Below are 23,104 nucleotides of genomic sequence, written 5' to 3'. Positions count from 1 at the left end.
ATGTGAGAAACACACACATGGAAGGTTTTCCCGCTCCCAACCCTGCTCCTCCCCACAGACGCCCCCAGCTCGCCGCCTTTGACTTCCCACATTTAAAGACGGCTAAAAAAAGCATCTTCAAATTGCTACCAGAGGTTTCTCCAACCCTCTTTTTTCTCACTTATGATCCTATTGGGACCCTAAACAGTGGGAACTAACATAGGCCCTGCCCCCTCCCCAATTAAAGTCACCCTCCATGAAGTGACCAATTCCCGCTCACTTCAGATTTCATTTATTGTTGTTATTAACAGCAGAGTATAAATAAGACATAGGAGTGCCAGGCTTTAAGAGGCCCGGATTCAGAAGTGGAGGTTCTGACCCGTGAAAACAAACAACAGAGGTAAAGTGAAAGTCTGAAAGGGGGCTCAGATGGAGTCAGAGGGCCTGTGTGGTGGGATCTGTGGCCTGTGGCTGACGGGGGGTCAGAGGAGGCCTCCCACAGAGCCACATGCTCTTGTTGTGTTGTTTCCTGTGCAGGTTTGCTCTGTGTGTGTGTGTGTGTGTGTATGTTTGTGTGAATGTTAGTGTGTGAGAACGCTGCAGGCCATGCGCTGCAGCGCTGCATGCAGTCATGTGGAGGCGAGGTTCCCAGATCTCCACGTGACACCCATGGGAAAAATAAAGACCCTGTTACCTGAGAAAGAGCACTTCATCATTCATTAGCTTCATTCTGCCTAAAGTGTTTTTCTTTTTTTCTGATCCGGAAAGTGAAGGCTCGTATTTATGGGTGTACAGTTCTGTATGTACACTGGTACACCAAAGGCCCGGACTGTCTGGGCTGGAGAGGGACCCATCATGCTTGTGCCAATCCGCTTCCTCTGTGGCCTGGAACGGCATCCGGCTCGCGTGCTTCTGACACGCTAGCCACACACCCATGAGTGCGTCATGATATCGACAAGCATCGACATGAGTCAAATTACGAGCTGAAGGTGGCTGGCAGGGAATGTGCCCTGTCCCGCGTCTCACCACATGTCCCGTCTCTCTGGTCTCTCCCTGCTGATCTTGAGCTCTGATGCGAAGTCACTTTTTCTCCCCCTCCTTTTAACGCCTGCCATGAGCCATAACTCCCACTTCCTTTGGCCCGCTGTGACCCATTCATCATGGACTGCCAACCCAGCGCACGCACTCTGTGACACCACGGGCTGCGCTGCAGCGACATACGGCCCGCCAGCCTCGCTTCATATAAACAAGACGAGAGGAAGTCCAGGGTAACGGAGCCGGATCCAAGGACGACCCTCCGGAGACCCTCCGACGTGGCGCACAGATTACACTGCGGCACTTTGAACTATCTGAACTATAAAAGCGTGGTATTTGTTTACACTGCTTTCATGGGTGGTGGAACGTACACATCACTGAGCTCCGTGACAGATCCTCTTTTTTTCAGTTTTTTTTTTTTGCTGGCTTGGGATAAATAGAGGACTGTGTAGTGGAGGGGTGACGGACCGCACGTTAGCCGCCAGCAATGTAGACGTGGTACAAGCTGAGGCTATACATATGCAAACAACTATCGCAGCGCGTCTTATATTTGACGAGCCCTAAGTCAGAGCAAAGCCTACTGAGATCCAGGACTGACGCATGCACACACATGAACTGCCATGCACGGTGTACTGGACGCCATTGAAGAATTGCACCTTAGCAGGATTTCAGATCCTTCAGTCTCTCCCTGTCCACTACATTTATAATAAAAAATAATAAAGCTTATGTATCTTTGTTGCCTTAAGTGGTTGTTAGAGAAATGGGACTTTCCTTTGGTGTAATGTTGGCTAGGAAAGTGTTCCTAGTGGCCCAAAGCTGACGTGTCCTGTGTCAGGTAACGGACTGTCAGCCTGCGAACACAAGCAGGCTGGAACTTGTCGACTGGCGCATTCTACTGCAGAATTGTCACAAAGTTGACACAGTGCTCAACGCGACGTTAATCTGATGAAACGTAATCAGTGGACATTCACAGTTTCACAGTGGTCTTACCAATTCAAAGTCATTGAAGTGCTTGTGAGTATGGAGAGAGAAAGGTCAATCTCTCTCTCTCTCTCTCTCTCTCTCTCTCTCTCTCTCTCTCTCTCTCTCTCTCTCTCTCTCTCTCTCTCTCTCTCTCTCCCACCTCTCCACTCCTCTCTGCATGAATGGAGTGATAAATCGCTGTGTGGCCAGCTAGTAGGAACATGCCATAGCTCCAGGGGCTGATGGTGCACAGATCGCAGCACACCTTGAGGGAATGGGTGAAAGGGCATGGCAGGGGCCCTGTCATCTAATTCTCTTCCCCCCCCCCTCTTTCTCTCTCTCCCTCTCTCTCTCCATTCTCTGGATGTCGCGATCGCCCATGTTGCAGTCCACCCCCTTGGTCTTCCGGGCCAAGAACAACTCCGGCGCGTCTCTCTCTGGGGTTTCGTTAGATGGAAAAATGCCATGGATAAATAAATGATCTGACCCCGAAAGCCATTGTCCTGCGTGGGAGAGATCGGGGCCCTTAAAATAGCATTTAGTAAGGGTAGAGGAATGAGCCGGGATAATCCGCGCTGCTTCACCATACAAGGTCCCGTCTCTGGACCATCCTCCCCTGCACGCCCACCACGCCTTGCCCTGCGCTCGAGGAGAATATCTCGGCGGGTCGGAGAAGGTTCCTCAGTGCCAGCAGATGATCTGCTGAGGACCCGTCACCTTGAGGCACTTTATCCCCAACCCTAATCTCCAACGTTCGGACTTGCCCCAAGACAACAGCTGGTCTCCGCAGGGTGTAGGGGGTGGAGTTCCAGGAGCGCCCGTGGTCTACGCCCTTGTTTTCCTGAACTCAGCCCATGACTGGAGAGGCATTTTCCACCAGACAGTACACTGCTGGACTTTTTACTAATAATAGGTCGATTATCTTTGCAATTTTTTTCAGAGACAATTTAATATCAGAATCTAAGTTACAGGAAGGATTTTCTACAGTTTCCATTAGTTTAGATTCATTCTGTTTGTTTGCTTGTTGTAGTTTCTATGTAATCCAGGTTCTTTGCAACACAGTGTAGGAAGACAGACAGCATCGATAACCACAGTCGCACTGTGACACTGGGGATTTGCAGTGTACAACCTGTCCAAGTTTCCTCGAAAGCACGGCAACTTCTGGTCTCCAACAGGTTTGATGATTGTAACATTGTGATGCGTTTGGGTCACGGTGCTGGTTTGTACCGGACCCTCGGCACTTCCCCGGTTGGTTTGTCCATCAGAAGGAGCGGTGCTCTCTTCCTCTGTGGCCCTGAAGGTTCAACTGCTAAGCTCCGCCCCCCCCCCCCCCCCCCCCGCTGGTCGCTAATTTGCATAATGTCCTGATGAATTGTGAGACGTTCAAGATAGCCCGCTTGGTCGTCATCCTTGTCGCGTGTGCCGCTGCAGGCATGCCCCGCAGTCCCACGAGACCACGCGCTCGGGAACCTGTTGGAGCTGTTTACTCCTCTGATGTGAACTGACCTTCATACTGTTGCTCAGTCAAGCACCGAACTTATGAAACGTGATTTAGACTGAGTCAAGGTGCATTTTAGTTCCTCACATTACACTCTGCACCTCGCACTTGTGTATTGATGTGCGTGTGAGTGTATCAATATATGTGTGAGTGTATCGATATATGTGTGAGTGTATCGACATGCGTGTGAGTGTATTGACGTGCGTGTGTGAGTGAAGCAGACCTGTGCTTTGCTGTAAATCATTTGGTTGCCTTTTCATAATGAACATTTTTAGCACTGATAATCAAACAACCAGCTGTGTACAAAGGCGAGGCGCTCAGCCCGTGAGAGAGCCACACTCTCCAGAGCTCCGTCGGACCGATGGGGCCAGATTACACTCTTTGGTTATTCCTCGGGGATTAGGAGTGCGTCAACGGACCGCATGAATCGCCCCGTCGCCTGGGCGCTGCCAAACCGGAGGCCCCACAATGCGAAGAAAGGGCGAGACAGCCAAGTGGGAGGCGCGTCGCCCTGCTCCCAGCCAGCTGGGCTAATTCCATGTTCCTACCGATGTGGCCCTGGCACAGTGAGAGCTGTCAGTCTGCAGGACTGTGGGAGACCTGGCCATACTTTGTGAAAGACAGCAGCGCAAGGACGGGAAGCCCCACTACTTGAATGCAGAGCGTGGAACATCACTTTCTTGTGTGTGTGAGCGTCCTGGGTGGATGACGTCGCCTCAGGGTGAATAGCACAAATAAAGAAAGTGGTGTTTGAGAGAGTGTGATTGCTGTTCTACATCTTTGGATTCTTTGCATGTTTGCATCCATGTAACTAGTGGTTGTGTGTGTGTGTGTGTGTGTGAGAAAGAGAGAGAGAATGTGTGTGCGTATGTGTGGGAGAGAGAGAGATAATGTGTGTGTGTTGAGTGAGAGAGAGAGTATGTGTGTTTGTGAGAGAGAATGTGTGTGTTGAGTGAAAGAGAGAGAAAAATTGTGTGTGTGTGTGTGTGTGTGCACGCACGTGAGTGAGTGTTCTGCTGAGTGAGTGCTCGGCTGTAGTTTCTCTGGCCGTTCTCCTGATCCCCACTTTGAGAGTGTATGTTTTTCTCAGTGTTGCTCAACAGTCCTGGAGCATGTCACCTCTTATGGTGCAACCCTAACCACACACAGGCCAGAGAGAAGTCTACACACAAGAGGACCTCACTGTTTCCCAACCATCACATCCTTATGTTTATGTGTGTGTGTTTGTGTGTGTGTGTGTGTGTGTGTGTGTGTGTGTGCGTGAACCACACTTCCCCCCCATCCCAGTGGGTTTCGGCCCCAAGGCCAGCGGTGACTGATGAGTGTGTTGAGTGCGCCGGAGTGTGTGTACGGACTTGCCAACGTCATTCGCTTTGCATGAGTTCTCTCGGTGAGACAAACGGTTGCTGAGTGCACAGGAGAGTGGACGCGTGAGTGACGGGTAACGGTAAGGCGCGCCTGGTTTTTCCTGTTCTCCAAGCGCCACACGCCAGGTAGCGGCTTGCCCTGGCTGCTCTTCTCAAGGAGTGTGGGAACTGGAGGCGTGCCGCGTCTCCGCACTCTTCCCCTGCCGCTCATCTGTTTATTATATTCCTGCAAAGACTTGCAGCGTTACAGGGGAAAAAAGAGCGAAAGGGGCGGGGGCCCAGAGGCTTGGGGGCGGGGTTAGCGCAAACATAATGGAGAATATTGTACAATTTCATAAACGATAGTCTGAGAAAGGGAGAACCTTTAATTGTTTTTAAAAGGCATACTTTTCTTTTTCAAGCTAAAGTAAAGTGACACACACACACGACAGGCTTAATGCTGTTCCATGCAGATCCTCGGATAATCTTTGCGTATTTACTTAGCCGGACGCATTTCTCGGGTTCCGACAGGTAATCCGACACTCGAAAGACTCGCGGTGACAATCCCAGTCACTGTCCGTTAGGCTGGTCCTCAGAAGGCCAGCACAAGTAGCCATTGGTTGGAGACTCCAGCTCAGTGAGCAAGAACTGAGACGCTAGCCTCAGGCGACAGGGGACAGGGTTACAATCCAGGATACAGATTCACGACTGCATCACATCCTGGGTGTCTTTGGTCACGCTGTTTCCGTTGTGTCTCGCGTGCGTGTTTTCGGAGCTCGCTTACAGGTAGCCCTGTTCAGCCAAAATATCTCGCCCGAAATAGTTCAAGAACCCGGCTCCTGAATGGGGTTCCAGTCATGCTTTTTAGAGCCTTGGTGATGTTCAGAGAACCTGCCCGCATTGGCACCGGTTTTTGCTGGAACCATGGGTGTGTCATCAGCGGAGGGCGTTGCACAATGCACGGATGTCGTCACGGGTCACACTGATAAACCTACTATTCTAGGTTCTAGAAACCTATTTATTTTTGGTGGAAATGCACCACCAAACGGTTCAGAATCGGGAACTCGAACTGGAGCGGAACCCATTCCCACAGAGCGAACAAAGCTCGGAGGGTCGGCAGTAATTTCCGTCGTTCCACTTCGTCCCGAGCAACGATCCAGAACTTTCTGGACAGGGAGGAGGAAAGAGGTCGTTGTTCGGCTGGGAACGGGCCCAGCACAGGCCGTTTGTGTGCAGACAGTGTGAGGGCTGTGTGTTCTGGGGTTACTGTGTGGTCGGACGTGCGCTGCAGTATGTGTGTAAATGGAACGGTCCGGCTCTCAGAGAGGGCGGCTACAGCATCTCTTAACACCAGCCACGGTTCTCCTGTAGCTTCCAGAGCAGCGTGCAGAGAGACAAGAACAGTCACGCCACCGACCCCCAACCAGCCCCACCCCACTCCCCTTGTCACATTCCGCCAGACGCCTTTCCCACCGAATCCCAAACGTGCAGCTCTATTCTTTCCTGGCTCAGGCCCAAAAAAAGTGGGTGTTCACATGAGAGGGGTCGGGCGAGCTTCTTGGGCCGCCGGTGACCCCCCTGTCTCAGGGCACGGCTCCGCTCCTTCAGGCCAGCCCACAGCATCCAGGGAACACTCTGGCTTCTGTCAAACAATGACAGGCCCGAGGAGCACTATACGATTGGATTCCAGAGCACGCATGCACACACACACGCACGCACACACACACACACACACACACATACATATAAACTCAGTTCCACACAGAGTGTGTGCATGTTTGTGTGTGTGTGTGTGTGTGTGTGTGTGTGTGTGTGTGTGTGTGTGTAAAAGTGCATGTGATCCAGACTTTCCATTCCTTTGTTGGTTAGGCCAGGCCTTTATTTTCTGACAGCCTTGGTTTCGTGGTGATCTTTAGCGAGAGCAGGAAGTGACCTCGTCAGCGAGGCAGAGAGAGAAGCCATAGCACACGCCACTAATCTGAGACACCTCACGTGGGAGAGGACAGAGACCAGAGGACGGGGAGCGGAGGGCGGAGACCGGAGGACAGAGACCGGGGGACGGAGACCGGAGGACAGGAAGCGGAGGGCGGAGACCGGAGGACAGGGAGCGGAGGACGGAGACCGGAGGACAGGAAGCGGAGGGCGGAGACCGGAGGACAGGGAGCGGAGGGCGGAGACCGGAGGACGGAGACCAGAGGACAGGGAGCGGAGGACGGAGACCGGAGGACAGAGACCGGGGGATGGAGACCGGAGGACAGGAAGCGGAGGGCGGAGACCGGAGGACAGGGAGCGGAGGACGGAGACCGGAGGACAGAGACCGGGGGACGGAGACCGGAGGACAGGAAGCGGAGGGCGGAGACCGGAGGACAGAGACCGGGGGACGGAGACCGGAGGACAGGAAGCGGAGGGCGGAGACCGGAGGACAGGGAGCGGAGGACGGAGACCGGAGGACGGAGACCGGGGGACGGAGACCGGAGGACAGGAAGCGGAGGGCGGAGACCGGAGGACAGGGAGCGGAGGGCGGAGACCGGAGGACGGAGACCGGGGGACGGAGACCGGAGGACAGGAAGCGGAGGGCGGAGACCGGAGGACAGGGAGCGGAGGACGGAGACCGGAGGACAGGGAGCGGAGGGCGGAGACCGGAGGACGGAGACCGGAGGACAGGGAGCGGAGGGCGGAGTGGAGGACAAACATGGAGGAAGGGAAGAGGAGTGTGACGATGATGACGCTGGATGTGTGTGTGTGTATGTGTGTGTGTGTGTGTGTGAAGAAGGAAGCAGGAAGGAGCAGAAGGTGTTAAGAGAGTAGGGATGTGTGGGAATCCACTGGGAGACCAGACTGCTAACTGTTTACAAGTAAATTGTACTTGAATTTGAAAAGTGAATGTAAACTGGGAGGGTGGAAAAGACAGCAAAAAAGATGTAGAATGGAGAGAGAGAGTGTGTGTGTGAGTGTGTGTGAGTGTGTGTGTGTGTGTGTGTGTGTGTGTGTGTGTGTGTGTGTTTGCGAGAATGACAAACATAGGCCAAATCACAGAGGCGTGTTTGTGTTCTGATTGGACTGTGCCAAGTGGAGGCGGCTTTTGTTTGGGTCCCGCCCACGGAGGGCTTTGATTAGGCAAATCTGACTTCATCTCCGCATGCCCCACCCACTGAAGAGAGCACGTGATACTGAAGGAATAAAACTAAACACTCCAACCCTGACTGCTTTGATGCAGCAGTCCACATTCTGTGTGTGTGTGTGTGTGTGTGTGTGTGTGTGTGTGTGTGTGTGTATGTGTGTGTGACTGTGACACCTCTGTCGTATGGAGCATCGTGATTGGCCAGGCCTGCATCCACTTGCCAAGAAACTGTGCTCTCAAGATGAATAAACAATGATAGAGCAGTGTGCTGGCAGAAAGAGGGGATGCCCTGCCCTCCTGAGAGAGAGAGAGAGAGAGAGAGAGAGAGAGAGAGAGAGAGAGAGAGAGAGAGAGCCCGACAGAGAGGGTGATTAAGAGTCCTGGCACTTTCACACCTCTGTGTAGCGTTTGGAGCTCCGCCCACCTTGCTGGAGATGTGGCAGGGCTGCCTGGATGAGTGTTGCGCTTCCTGTCTGGTTCTGCACTGCGGGACCCCTCCCCTGTAGAGCAGGTGCCACGTCCTGCCCCGGGTGCAGGATCCACGCAAACGCCCTGGCGCGTCGCACGGATTCCACGGGCAGCGGGTGGAGACGATGCCAGGGAAGCGGCCCCCGCGGGGTAATGATCTGGGAAGCGGCGGCGTCCCGAACTCGCCCGCCTCCACGGACAAAGAAGCACAAAGGGCGCGCTAGATTGGAAACACAAGTGGCCCATCGGTGAGACTGGGAAAGGCAGTTGATACCCACGATTTACTGGGTGTGTTCTTCTGCTATTATGAGCAGTAGGAGAGAGAGGTGGAGCGCCCCAGAGGACAGGGTGGAGCGGGGGGACAGCAGACAGTTCATTAACGTGGAGGACTCCGCACCAGGTGGCTGGGAAAGCGAAGGGAGAGAGAGAGAGAGGGAAGGAGAGAGAGGAGGGAGGGAGGGAGGGAGGGAGAGACTCACTGGGACCACTGAAACTGTGGTTTGTCTGGAGGCCAGCAAGCTGCTCTGGTAGCTGAGGTGCTGCCAAGCCTCACCCAGGGAGTCAGCGGCTGGGTAAGGCGGGGTAAGGTGGGGTAAGGCGGGGAGCGCATGTATGTGGGAGACACAGTGAGAGATGCAGGGAAGATGGAGGCTGAGTCCCAGTACAAGCTCCTCCTTGACCCATTACCTGTCACGCCCCTGAGACAAGGCCATTATAGCGGTTTTGTTTCTCTGACACCTTAATTCACCTTAATTCACCCCTCCCATATTCTTCCAGGAGCCAAGGCTCTTCTGAGGTACTTGTGTTGTGTTGTGTGTGTGTGTGTGTGTGTGTGTGTGTGTGTGTGTGTGTGCCTGTGTGTGGGGGGAGGGGCTTTATAGGCCCATCTCGATTCAACCACTTTGGCAAAAACAGATCAACTTTCTGTTCCGCCAAGGCGACAAAACCATCTCAGGTTCCTCACCCGGCCCTGCCACAATCGGCTTCCAGTCAGAGCTGTGACGAGGTCAACCGAGGGATACAAGGTTGGTGCTTTCAACCAGCGTTTTACGCTCATTGGACAGGGAGGGCAAAGACCGGGCAGGATTTCCTTCCCTTTGTCTCCGGGAACGGCGTATCCAGCAGGATCTCTCCCTTGGCACACAGGGGGAAATTCCGGCAGGTCTATTGCGGCAGACAGGGTAGAGGGGCTTAAACACCCCATCGCGCCATGTCTCGCCAACGCAGGTGTCCGGTCAGGACTCTGGCCTGATCGGGTTGATTCTGCGCCCGTATCATCCTGCCGTGTTTGGAGACCATGTAGAACAGGCCGTCTGCAGCGTTCCGTTCCATCAGCTCGATGGCAGCGAACCCGATGACGAATCAGGTGCATACCAGTGTTAAAGCGCCAGCAATAGCAGGTTCTGTGTGTTCAGGGCCATGGAGAATCAGGTTGGTCTGTGGTGTGCTATCAGAGCCTGATCATTTCCCAGGTGTCGTCGTGGCAACGTGGATACCCTCCCTCCTCTACTTCCTTGAGTGTAGCGCCACTTTAACGGACACGCTCTCCGTCTTCCCAGCGCTTCTGATTTGAGATCGATATTCCAACGTGAAGGAATTCTCCGGCAGGGTTTCGGAACATGCTGTTCGCCAGTCCGCGCCGTGAGACTGGATGCGTGAGTTTGTTGGTGTTGACGGTCATCACCCTGCCCAACCCCCCACCCCCATCGCTGTGGGCTGGACCAGAGCTGGACCTGGCACGGATCAGCCCCAGCGGACGCTCCGGGAGCACCTCCCGCTCCCCGTGTGCCCGAGATAACCCCTCCTTTTTGTGCAAACAACCCCACGCCACCTTCCACCGCACCCGTCCAATCCTTGTGAGACTGTGAGTGAACGTGTGTGTCGGTGGGCCTGGTTGCCTGTGTACACGAGTTCCCATGACTGCCTCAAGACAGCACTACCAACAGGTTATGTCATAAGTTTCCTGAATTTACAACTCTACAGTGGATAAAAGAGGAATGCTGGGATTGTTTTATGAGATTTCTAGCACCTCTAGTCGCTCAGTTAATAAAGAGATCATTGAGTATCCTTACGCTCATGTTCTTAAATTGGCCACACCCCTGCTCGTCAGGGCCGTAGCCCATTCCCAACCCCCTCCCACGGCCCGCATGGAGACTGCCATGCCCCCTAGGGATGCAGGACACACGGTCCCCTCCCTACTCCCCTTGCTCTGCCATACCTCTCTCTATGGGTTGTTGATTGACAGATCCTTTGTCCCATTGTACGAAGCTGTCGCCTCTGATGAAGACACACATGCACACACAGACAGAGACACACACACACACACACGCTGAGACTTCACTTGTTGCACCGACATTCCTTGACCGGGCATGACCAGTGTACTACGCCCCGGTCCCCTCCAGGCGGACGAGTCAGGCTCTGGAAAGGGCCAAGGCCGTTCACCCACACGATAGCGCGGCGGGTGGTACCCGGGGGCGCGTGCGCCAGGGTGGGCTGTCACGCAGTCCCTGCCGCCTGGACAGGCTGGGGCAGGTGCGATAGATGCTCCGAGGGGATGAGAACCAGGTCACGTTCTCCTGCCGGGCACAAAGACGGGCGGAGGGAGGAGGGGTGGAGGAGGGCGGGGGTGTGCAGAGCAGGCCGTGACCTCTTTATTGCCATCGGCGTATCACCGGCCAGACGCATGGAGTGCAATCTGTGAGCACTCATGGGCCGTTTTGTCCTGGGCCTTCGTTTTCATTTTCGCTCTTTCACTCACTCTTTTACTGTCGCTGCCTATCTGGCAGTCTGTCAGTTAAATGTGTGCAAAAAAAGCGGGCTTCTGATTCCCAGAGAACGTTATCCCTCCCGTCTGTCTCCGGATCTGCCCTAACGGGAGTAGGGACGGACTCCGTAACATCTCCATGGCTGAGCACAGCACCTCCGTTTCATTGGTCGATTACTTCTTCTCCACCAAAGAGAGCACTGATATAGTCCAACATACAATCCAAGCTATCAGAGCCCTCCATTACAATGCCTCTCCGTTCTCCTGTAGGAATAGTTCTTTTCTGTTTGGGAAGTTCAAATTGCTTCACAGCGCAAAATGTCAGAAAATGTTGCCCTCTGCTGTTCAAATTGGGTACTGTTATTCATACTGAATGAGATGAAGTGCAAGATCAATTTTTTCTTTTCTTTCAGACTAGTGTACATTCGCTACAGCTGAAGAAAGTCACTAGCAGAATAGCAACACATTGTACACTTTCAAATAACTAATAGACTTCATCTCAAAATCACAACTTGTCTGATAAAATGACAGTAACTTGTTTTATTTCCAAATCAAAACACAATTAGATTTTGTATTATAACCTACATATTCACATTAATTACATATTTTTTTAAGCCAGGAGAAGAAAAACCTATTTTACAAAATGAAAAGAAAAAACCCCACCAAAAGAGGCTTAAAGAAACCTTCATAACAGACTTCACTGAAATCAGAGCGAAGAAGAGAACCGCTACTACAACTCGATCTCTAGCCTTACACAAGAACTGATCCACTCCTGACCTGCCCCTGGACACTTTCTGCCTGAGTTTTGGTTAGATATGGTTAGAATCACAGAACATAAATGGCAGTAACTTATTCGCTTAAGGCACTGTTCCTAAGCTCCAGGCCTGGCTCTCTGCTCTGCACAAACCCCACTGGGGAATTAGTCAGCGTAAGTTGGATCAGAGAGGACAGGCAAGCCAGAACTAGAGCTGAGAATCGCTAATCTATGACACCTTCTAGGAGCCCCCGGACACATGGCTCCAGGGGCTCGCGCACAGCAGTCCGTCCATCCGGGTCTGTCCGGACGTGCCAAGGTACAGTGCGGCTCTGCCGGCGTCTCGCCAGTGCCCCCTTCAGTCGGGCGAGACGGTGCGTCTGCGCAGACAGCTGCAGGTCAGGCACTTGAGAACCGCCATGGCCACGTGCATCAGAGAGCCGAAGTTGAACAGCAGGTTGTAGAAGGCGTGAACAGACAGGCCGCCAGTCTCGTCCGCGTACTTCATGGCGACAATCGGCGTGTACAGGCTGTTGGTCAGGTTCCGGAAACGGGGACTCCTCGACTCGATCACCTTCTGAGTGCACTGGGGCCAGAGAAGGACCCGAAAGGATAACATATTAGGCACATTAATGGATGGCTAATTAACGGATTGCTAATTAATCTCCACTGGCTTATGAGAGCTTCAAGACTTCAAATGACATATCCCTGACAATGATTAAATTACTGAAGTAAGGTGCTTTGTTTCATGGAAAGTGAATGTGAACCTTTCTGCACACTGTTGCTATCACAAGACAACCTCCGATCTCAAAAACACTTTTAGGACAATAGAACTTTGAACTTTCTAACATCAAAGGTCAGGTTTGTATACCATTTGTATAACAGTATAGTGTTGTGGTGGGTAGACTCAGCGGGGGAAGACTGGGAGTCTTTGCTTACTTTTGCTATATATTCTGGCGTCTGCCCCATTGCCTCGAAGATGTCGCACGAGGATGGCACATACACGTCCTTGAAGTATCGGACCGTGTCCTGGTCCGCCCCGCTGAACTCCATCTCGGCCAGTTCGTCCATCATTTTCGCCTCGAACTCCGTGTGCACAGGCCCCGGCTCAATCAGTGACATCCTGGAGGGGGTTGTGGGAAGCAGGGCAGGGGGGATGAGACACGGTTGGCTGTCACCTGGTTGCGCTTACACGCCCGCACGGACATTGGGGGGAGTTATACGCACTTCACGTTAAATTTGAGCAGCTGAACGGCCATGCTCTCACAGAAGCCCTCGATGGCGAACTTCGAGGCTGCGTAGATGTCGTTGAACACCACCCCTGTGGACATGTCGGGCACGTGCACACACACACACACACACACACACACACACACACACTCACACTCACACTTACTTTGCCTAAGCAGCAGAGTAAATTCCCATCGTCGTGAGCCAACGTTCTCGACCTCCCCAGCCTTTAACTCTTGAGAGTAAAGGAACAGGGAATCGAGTGTACGCTGGCGCCCTCTGGTGTCGACCCTCTTACCCTGCATGCCCATGACGCTGCTCATGACGATGATATGGCCTGCCCGGCGCTTCTTCATGTCAGGCATGACTTCTTTGATCATGCGCACCGTTCCAAAGAAGTTGGTGTCGAATACTGTCTTCATCCGCTCCACGCTGATGCTCTCCAGGGGCCCGAGTAGGCCCACGCCCGCGTTGTTTACTGCGGCGACGGGCACACACACTGTGAGAACACTGCGGCGGCAGAGACACACACTGCGAGAACGCTGCAGAGGCAGGGACACACACTGCGAGAACACTGCGGTGGCAGGGACACACACTGTGAGAACACTGCGGCGGCAGGGACACACACTGCGAGAACGCTGCGGCGGCAGGGACACACACTGCGAGAACGCTGCGGCGGCAGGGACACACACTGCGAGAACACTGCGGCGGCAGGGACACACACTGCGAGAACGCTGCGGCGGCAGGCACACACACTGCGAGAACGCTGCGCGGCAGGGACACACACTGCGAGAACACTGCGCGGCAGGGACACACACTGTGAGAACGCTGCGCGGCAGGGACACACACTGCGAGAACGCTGCGGCGGCAGGGACACACACTGCGAGAACGCTGCACGGCAGGGACACACACTGCGAGAACGCTGCACGGCAGGGACACACTGCGAGAACGCTGCACGGCAGGGACACACACTGCGAGAACGCTGCGCGGCAGAGACACACACTGCGAGAACACTGCGGCGGCAGGCACACACGCTGCGAGAACGCTGCACGGCAGGGACACACACTGCGAGAACGCTGCGCGGCAGGGACACACTGCGAGAACGCTGCGCGGCAGGGACACACACTGCGAGAACGCTGTGCGGCAGGGACACACACTGCGAGAACACTGCGGCGGCAGGGACACACACTGTGAGAACGCTGCACGGCCGTGCATGGGCGGAAAAGGCCAGTTGGACACAAGAACTCTAAATGCCAAGGCCGGCATAGTTTGATGATGGAAGCTTATCAAAGTTAATGTACATCACGGAAAACAAGGCCTTCCCATGAATTTGTGGTACTCTGTGATCCTGCGTCCGGACGGGTCTGCCACGGTTTTGCTCGTGCGGTACCTGTACCGGAAACCGCAGACATTCCGAATGCGTATAAAACTCCGCAGCACGGAGTCAAGCCGAGCATAAACGGAATGTTTATGCAGCCCAGGCCTCAAACGTACAGGGTGGAAGGGCGTGCGTGACTCACTGAGGATGTCAATGTGGCGGTCTTTGACACTGCTGATGCACTGCTTGACTGAGTCATCGCTGCACACGTCCAGAGCCTGCAGGGTGAGGGTGTTCCCCAGGGCCTCCCCTGCTGCCTCCACCAGCTCCTTCTTCTTCTGCAGGTTACGCATGGTGGCGATGACTTAAAGGGAGAGAGAGAGAGAGAGAGAGAGAGAGGGAGAGAGAGAGAGAGAGAGAGAGAGAGAGAGAGAGAGAGAGAGCAATGTCTGGTACAAAAAAATGATCGCACTTGGCCCTCCACATCTGCTTATCCCTCTTTGTCTCTAGCACATACACACACTTACGTGTGCACACGTGCGTGCGCGGACACACAGGCATATACACGCACAGAAACACACACAGACACGCACACACAGATGCACAGTGCAGAAGCCAGTGTCAGTAATGCTCATTAAAAGATAAACAGATGAACTCCGTGGATAACCATGGATCCCCTTTTGCACTTTGGACCTCTGGAAGACATTGACCTAAATCATGTGATCCAGTCTAAACCAGTCAGTCCAGCTGTCTTTTGAGGAAGGAGTTAACAATGTCAGTCCTGCTCTGTCTTCATGCATCACGTCAGTATGCAATAGGTCAGTGGTCACACAGACCACAAATCCCTGGCCCTCTGACATGATGACACGGCTATGTGGTTTCCTTTCTCTGCACACAAACTGCCACTGGATTTTGCTCATTTGTTCGGTTCATCCGGCATAAGGAACTGAACGTGCCGTTCAGAACAAACCAAGAGCTCTCCTGTCCTCCGTGATCCGATTACCCATGAGGCCCAGCGTGAGTACCCAGAGTGTGGATGACATCATAATCATCGCCACAGGATGGATTAACGTAACCTGAAGTGACAGGATATGACATCTTCAGACACGTGGCTTTGCCTGAGTGAGCACACCAGGCCAAGCCTTTAGGAGTCAAAGAGAACAACCATTTTGTTGTTCCTGCCGTGGTCGTGTAGGAAGATTTGTGGCAGCGCTTAAACACGGCCCATTGGGAGCTGCTCTCCCTGGGAGCTTTTGGCCTCCGTTTAGCTGCTGTAGGTTACTGGTACTCATTACGACCAGGGGCAATTAAATCTTAAATCTCGGATTTTCTGCTTTTTTTTTTTTTTTTTTAAAGAAAAGCTCTTCCTCTGTTGCAAGGCTCCCAGAAATGGGTCAAAGTTCAACAGGAGTTATTTTTCTACTGTCGAGCGTGCAGTTACAGTAAACATGTGGTTGTTTTGCTTGTTTCAGGGCGTTCAATCATAACGGAGGTGCTGCCTCTTAAAGGCCGAAACATTACACACCGAAGCGCGCTGGCTGATTGACGTTAACGAGGTCGTAGGCACGGCTGAGCGCGAGATAACAACAAACGAAATGATCGGTAACCTTCCGCTGCGCGAATCCAGACGAGGTCCTCGAGCGGGTTTCGTTGCGGAGTGCACCCTCTCTTGTACAGGTCCCCAACTCTGTCCTTCTCCCAACACTCCCTTCAGCGGGTGAACTATAGGCGCATTAGGCACGCCACTAAACCCGGGCAGCGGTCTACAGATCGCAGCCATAAAGGGCGCTTTGTGCGGGAGAAGTCACTTGAAAGAGAGCTGGCAGTGTCTTCATGATCTCCGCCTGGCAAGCGTCATCCTCGCGGAGCTGTGGCCTAGAAACTGCGCTTTCACATGGTAATGGCTGGATGAGGGCTCCGGAGCCCCGGGCTGCGCTACTCAACGCGTTGTTCTACTCAGAGCTGAACGGACGTTTGAAATGTATCGGCAAAATGTAGACAACGTTTCTGTTTTTGTTCCCCACCCCCGACAAAAGCTAATAATAACGATCACTATTGAAACTATGACCGCGCAACTTTTCTAAACTTTCCGCCAAATCTTTCGCCTTGCTCGCAGCGCTGGAAAACGACAACAACAAAAACCCGATTTAGCTGAGAAGAAGCAGGCGTAAAATAAGGAGAGCACGTTTACCATGGTAACGTCTCTGTTCATCTTTGGCCAGCAGCACGGCGATTCTCAGTCCAATGCCGGAGGAGCAGCCGGTGATCAACACCACTCTCTGCGCTCCGCTCGCCATGCGTCCTCGCGCCTCTGTGCCCCGGGCAGCTGTGACAGAGCGAGCGTGATCACGCGACGTCCGAGGCTAAAGCGGATCGCGCAGAACGGTGCGCGCGTGAGTCGGTAATCCCATCACACGTCGGATTCAGGAGATCAGTAATAACAGACGCCCATTCCACGCTTCTGACACCAGGCCGAAGCTTAGTGCGCTGCCTTGAGAAGCGTAAACACGGGAGTTACCGAAGTTCAAAAGTGTGTGTGCTCGCGCGCTCGCGCACACCCGGGCGCACGCACACTTAGAAGCTGTACTCTTTTACGGGAAATTTCTCATAGTACTAAAGCTAAATGTAGACATGCATAGACCACTTAATTGCGGTATCCGGAAGGCTGGAATGTTTAATAACAAATACACACATTTATTCAGTACTGGTTTCAAATGTTGACAAATTATAAGACAATATTTAGAGATATATGCTTAAATATAATTTTCTGTAACGTTCAAGACATGCTCGGATTTTTCCTGTTTCATGGATTTTCTTATTTCACCTGATATGTGAGTAACAAAACTTGCAAAGCAAAATGATCCAGGAGTAAAGGGATGTTAATGCATTCCTGTGCTAACTGATATGAAACTAAAAATCATAGCTGCAATTGCCACAAAACCCCATCAGGCGTAATATTGACCCTCATCGGGTAATATTGACCAGTCTCTCACTTTTCTATTTTATTCCTCATACAGATTGACAGTTTACATTATCTGCCTGGGCCAATTAATTATGCCGACCAGACTTCTCAGCATTCTCCTTTATGCTCAGTACAGAAGGCCAATGTTCAATTCTTCAGCCACTGCCGTCAGTCAGACAGTTCTGTGGTTGAGAGAGGTAACGCGGCACTGCACTGCCCTCTGCTGTCGAACAGAAGTTGTGCATGGAAATAAATGACTATTTTTAAATTCTTTAAAAAAAGATGAATGAATGAAGGTTGAAGGTTTTACGTAAATATTACGTTTTTCTTTGCTTTTTCAATGGCTTATTAAACATTTCTTTAGTTAACTAGTTGTGTTATTAAAGAAATTGTGTCCCAAAATAACAAAGGTTAATATTAAATGTAGATTAGCTATGACCTCAAAGCACTGCCATGGCATGACTTTTCCAAAGCAGTTTAAGAAAAAAACCCAGTGGTGATGTTTCATAGTCATACTCATATTATATATGACTCCTGATAATCATTTTTAGTATTTTTGACATCTTTTACATCTACATGCAAAAATCCATCTTGCACCTTTAGATTTTCATTCATGGAATAATTTATGCTTAAAAAATAGGAAACACTCAAAAGCCTTAGAGATGTACAGTACTCGTCCGGTCACAGCGTTGGACACTGGACCACGTTCAGTGTGGCCATTAGCCCATGACAGAAAGTAATGACAGTGCAAATAATGACAATTCCTGTGTTCACGGCATGCACATTACAGAAAGCCTGTTCTGTCTTGATAGTTTTTATGCTAATCAGGCTAGGCCAGCTCGCTTGGGAAAGGACATGCTGAAGTGTGCTTCTCTCCCAGTGCCCCAGCAGAGCGTGAGACAGTTCACTTCTGTCCCCTGCTTATAAAAGCAGTCTGGACACTAACCCCATTCTCTGGGAGGGATGTACACACACACACACACACACACACACACACACACACACACACACACACACACTCACACACACACACACACACACACACACAAACACACACACACACACACACACACACACACACACACACACACACACACACACACACACACACACACACACACAGAGAGGGCCTGATGCAATGGAATGTTAGCTGTAGGTCAGGAGTGGCTCTTTCTCTTCTATTGTGTGCTGTCTGCTGAGTAGGTGTGGAATGCAAACTACTTCACAAGGAGAGAGAGAGAGAGAGAGAGAGAGAGAGAGAGAGAGAGAGAGAGAGAAAGAGAGAATGTCTTTCTAATAATGAAGCAGACCAACAGGGAGAATGAGAGAGAGAATAAAGAGGAGGAAAACGTTAATAGGAAGTGAATGAGGGGGAAGACAGATAGAGAAGAGAAGAAATGAAGGATGGAAACAGAGGAAAAGAAAGAGAGCGGGAAATGGCGCGCTGGGGCTACAGTTACTGATTGTTTGTGTGGCTTAACTAAAGACGTGCTCCCTCATATCAATTAGCGGAGGCACTCCAGCGTCAGCAATTACTTTAATTAACACCACACTGAGAACTCCCCCTGAGGATCTGGCAACCCCCACGAGAACTCTCAGAGTACTGCATGCATTTTTCACATTAACGATGAGCTGTAATTGATGACAAAATCTCCTCTGCTCCTGTCAGTTTCCACGGCATTTGTTTCTCTTTAAACTGTACAAAGGTTTCGTTTGATTAGATTATACTGTTATACGCAGTTATGGTGAGTGATCCTCATAGCTCAGTGACTAATGCATTTTCATTACTGAGGTGCACAGCACAACAGTCTCATAGAGAATATTCCTAAAAATACCTCTCTGATGGAATTTGAATTTATATTAGCAGGTGGGTGAATCTAAAATGCCTTATTAATGGGATAAATCACAGGGCCTGGCTGACATATGCAGAGGACGATCACTGCAGCTTCTCATCAAGGTTACTGCCAACAGTCACTGAGTTCTTGGAGAGACGGATGTGCAGATTGATGTGTGTGTGTGTGGTTTGTGCATGCATGCGTGTGTGCGTTCGTGTGTGTCTGTGTGCATATCAGTTGTTATATTTGATATTCAGGCAAGCTGAATGCTTTGTGTAGGATTACTTCCTAAAACAGCTTATTTTGTTTTGATTACTTGAAAGCATTTAAAGATGAATCCACAGAGAGTATTAAAGGACGTCAGTAGCAGGTTTTCCTGCAGGTAGTACCATCACCGTGATAAGGAGGATGAGTCCAGATTTTACAAAATGGTCAACCTATAAATTACTTTTGCAACGCAGAAAACACAGGATGTCACCTACAACTTCAACAACACCGCAGTCAGAAGAAATATTATGTACAATGACTCTTGGCAAAAGACAAATCACTGAGAATTGATTAGCTGTTGAAAATATATTCTCTTTGAAATCCCTACAGATCTTGTTTTTTGGCAGGCAGAGAGAGTCAGTCTGTCCATCACTCTGAAACTTCACAGGCATATTTAGGTTTTGCTGGAGAGTCTGCGGTCCTGTTCCGGCATGTTCTAAAGGAGGAAGCGCAGTCGTGAATGGTGGTCCTGGGTCGGTGGGTCGGGACCTACCCTGCCATCCAACGGCGTGTGATGACTGAGCCCTCGCTGTCAGGCTCTGACCTCTCATTTTTTTACCGGAAGTAGGCCTTCTGGAAACAGAGGAAGCGGGTCAACGATGTCAGACGCCGGCCTGTGCTGACTCTACGCGCCGGCATGTGGGATACGACTCAGGACAGAGCGGACCGGCACAAACGTATGCACAGGTGGATGGCGGTAACATGGAGTGGAGATCCCGTTACTCACCCCTGCACCAGAGAGCTGGGGAGGGATTTCTCACAGGGTGCTTGGATATGGCGCTTCCGCAGATAAGGGCTCCTGGGCTTTCCTTCTGTCACAGTAAAACCTGAACTCCACATCCTGGGAATGCTGAATGCACACGGGAGACACAGAAGCCTTTATGATTTGTGCTGTATGTATGAGCCACAACATGAACCAGCGATGCACGCAGAAAGCTGCAGTGCACCTTCACATGTCCGTCACATCTGAAAAACACGGACTTAAATTAATTTTCATTACTGCTTTGTTATTTTCAGCTTTTGGGTACGGTCTATAAAGACACATTGAATATATTACATTTGTTGAGCTTTGTTCTAACTATTACCAATGGGAAAGCCACAATGCAAATTTCACTTAATCTACATATTAATCTAGTTTAACATAAATCTGAGTATGAAAAAACAAGCCTCTTGCACTTTGTTGACTCTTGTGGTGCTAGCTTCACTGAAATTAATGTTTAGAATACAAATATAAATATACGGAAGCTAGAATGGCCTGGATATCAGCAGAGGTAAGAATGTCTTAATCCAGACATCGGCATGGGTGGAGCAGTTAACAGGCGGTACTGATCTGTTTCTGGCACTGTGGCTCTCAATTACCAAATGTTTGCAACCCTTCAGGGCTTTCAAGAAATATTTGCTTTAAAAAATAGCACACCATAAATCACACATCGGGGCTCATGAGGTTGGCGCTAGACGGGTGATTTATTTATTTTTTTAATTGAATTTTTATTGAATTTTTATTGAAGAACTTTACTGAAGAGGGTGTCTAGGTGAAGAATATGTGTGGAAAAGCCCTTTTCACAGAAGAATGTATGGCCAGGCTCCTTTGTGGTGGTCCGAAGCACATTATTCAAACAGAAACGAGATACAACAAAGGCATGCTGGGACCGGGATGCGAGGAGGTCCCTTTGTTCAGGCAGCGGGCTGGCTCGGGGGCTGCGTCTACAGCGGGGGCTTGGACTGTGGCAGGCAGGGAAAATGGAGTCCTTCCAGCTAGCTGTGAGAATTTCCCTCTCTGAATTCTGACCGCTCGCTGCCCCCTTAGCAACTGGCTGCTAAAAGCGGGCAGGAATGCGAATGCAAACGTGGGACATCTTAGTGTGGATGGGAGAGGCGGTGGGCGAGTGTGCGTGAGGGTCTCCCGTTTACTTATTCCGTGAGGAATAGCTGGGCATCTCTGATGGCAATATAAAAGATAAAAGGCGGAAAAATGACTGGTGGTGGGCTTCTCGGAGAGTTATCGGCGGTTAATCGGTAGCGCACATGCACACACACTGTGATCATTTCCTCGGGCGAGAAGGCCCTAGTTCCACTTCCGATGTTTGCTTATTTAAAAAAGAACCTCCCTGCATGCACGTGCATGGAAATGCGCGTGGGCGAAATGTGCATCGTAAAACTCTGGTGTATGTCTCATCGCTCAGGGCATGTGGATATGTCTCATCGCTCATGGCATGTGGAAAGGTCTTGTTGCTCACGGAGTGTGGATATGTCTCGTTGCTCACGTAGTGCAGATATGTCTCATCGCTCACACTGCGAGGATATGTCTCGTCTCTCACGGCATGTGGATATGTCTCATCACTCACTGTGTTTTTTCCCAAGCTCCCCTCTCATACTGTCTTTGGCCCCTGTTCTCGAAGGGTGCTCCATGTGGCACCTTGACAACGGCCTGGGTCATGGGGATGTCAGCTCCATTCACTTCTCAATTGCAGCCAGAACTTGTACAGGGCCGTCGGCTGAAGCTACAGGGTTTGGGCTACAGAGGATGGAAAGGCCTGTACACTGGCTTAATGTTGCCTTAATCAGGTCAGCGAGCACAAAGACTTAATGCTGTATATTGTGAGTGCAGTTAAAATTGAGTCCTAATTTCTCTGTGATCTTAGCAATATCATAATAGTAACATCATCAACAATTCAAGTGCAACATGCATGTCTAATCTTTATGCAAATCTGGCTGTCCTGATTTGCTGATGAAATATTTGACGTGTACATGTAATTTAAAAAAAGGAGGGATACGGCCTGTCCTCTCTCCTCTACAGACCCTCTAGTGGAGATAGACTCATCCCTCTACTACGTGGAACTCAGATATCCTAAACTCATCCTGCAGTGCCCTGCAGGAACAGGTACCAGGTACGATCAAAGCCCCCTGTGTATGTGATCCTCTCACTCTTCTGCATGACTGGGCCTCAGTCGTCTAGGTAACAGGTCCATCACTGAAGATGCCCTCTGGTGATAGTGGTGTCTTAGTCCTGTTGTAGCAAGTGCAGCAGGGAACACAGAGACACGGCAGGAATTCCCTGTCATTCCATCATCACGCAGTATTGACTGCCCAAAGGTGTTATAGCTCACCGTCTATTTTTTACATGTAAAGTTCTTGTTTATGTCTTGTTTATGGTTTGAGTGCACGCATGGGATGATTCAGGCGTCTCTGTTTATGTACTTGCATGTGGTAGATTATGCTGCGTATAATTAATTCTTCATAATTATCACTTTAGGCAATTCATCTGTCTGGGCAGGAAGAGTCGACATTAATCATCATTAACGCATTAATTACATTCATACACCTGAAAACCGGCTGAAAAGAGCATCGTAACGGATGGGTGTACCGCTGAGGCCCAACAAACGCTTATTACTCCGTAGTAAGTGCTTATTAAGCGTCTAAACGCCACTTACTTCAGGATCGTGCAATTTGACCCGCGTTGTCTAGAGGCAGCGTTTCTCATCCTTTTTTTAGCAATCGCCAGACACCGCTCCGTGGGAGGGGAGAGGAGGTTGAGAAAGTTTGGGAGGGAGTGAGAGAAGACGA

The 23,104-nt window shown here is 51.0% G+C and overlaps 1 protein-coding gene and 1 long non-coding RNA gene across 3 annotated transcripts; both read right to left on the bottom strand.

Moving 5' to 3' along the window:
* Window positions 1-11,694: 11,694 nt before the first annotated feature.
* rdh8a (retinol dehydrogenase 8a) lies at window positions 11,695-16,991 on the bottom strand. 2 transcript variants are annotated; one of them, XM_027017307.3, is made up of 6 exons: window positions 16,668-16,989; window positions 14,679-14,840; window positions 13,457-13,636; window positions 13,156-13,249; window positions 12,868-13,051; window positions 11,695-12,514 (listed from the first exon to the last, which is right to left on the bottom strand). In XM_027017307.3, exons 1-6 carry the CDS (start codon window positions 16,771-16,773, stop codon window positions 12,287-12,289), a joined length of 954 nt encoding a protein of 317 aa, XP_026873108.1. In that variant the 5' UTR covers window positions 16,774-16,989; the 3' UTR covers window positions 11,695-12,286. The 2 variants fall into 2 exon arrangements, with proteins under 2 accessions (XP_026873108.1, XP_081572570.1); XM_081716444.1 differs by having other exon boundaries at window positions 13,156-13,636; window positions 16,668-16,991.
* A 2,421-nt stretch (window positions 16,992-19,412) lies between these two features.
* Window positions 19,413-23,097, bottom strand: LOC145658622 (uncharacterized). Its single transcript, XR_014124277.1, has 3 exons — window positions 22,972-23,097; window positions 20,268-20,390; window positions 19,413-20,113 (listed from the first exon to the last, which is right to left on the bottom strand). It is a non-coding gene; the product is annotated as an uncharacterized LOC145658622 (long non-coding RNA).
* Window positions 23,098-23,104: the final 7 nt, after the last annotated feature.

Source organism: Electrophorus electricus, chromosome 6, assembly GCF_041902795.1.
Source record: "Electrophorus electricus isolate QZ-2024a chromosome 6, ASM4190279v1, whole genome shotgun sequence".
NCBI lineage: Eukaryota > Metazoa > Chordata > Actinopteri > Gymnotiformes > Gymnotidae > Electrophorus > Electrophorus electricus.
The sequence above is the reverse complement of the archived record's forward strand: the minus strand, read 5'-3'. Positions and strand labels throughout refer to the sequence as shown.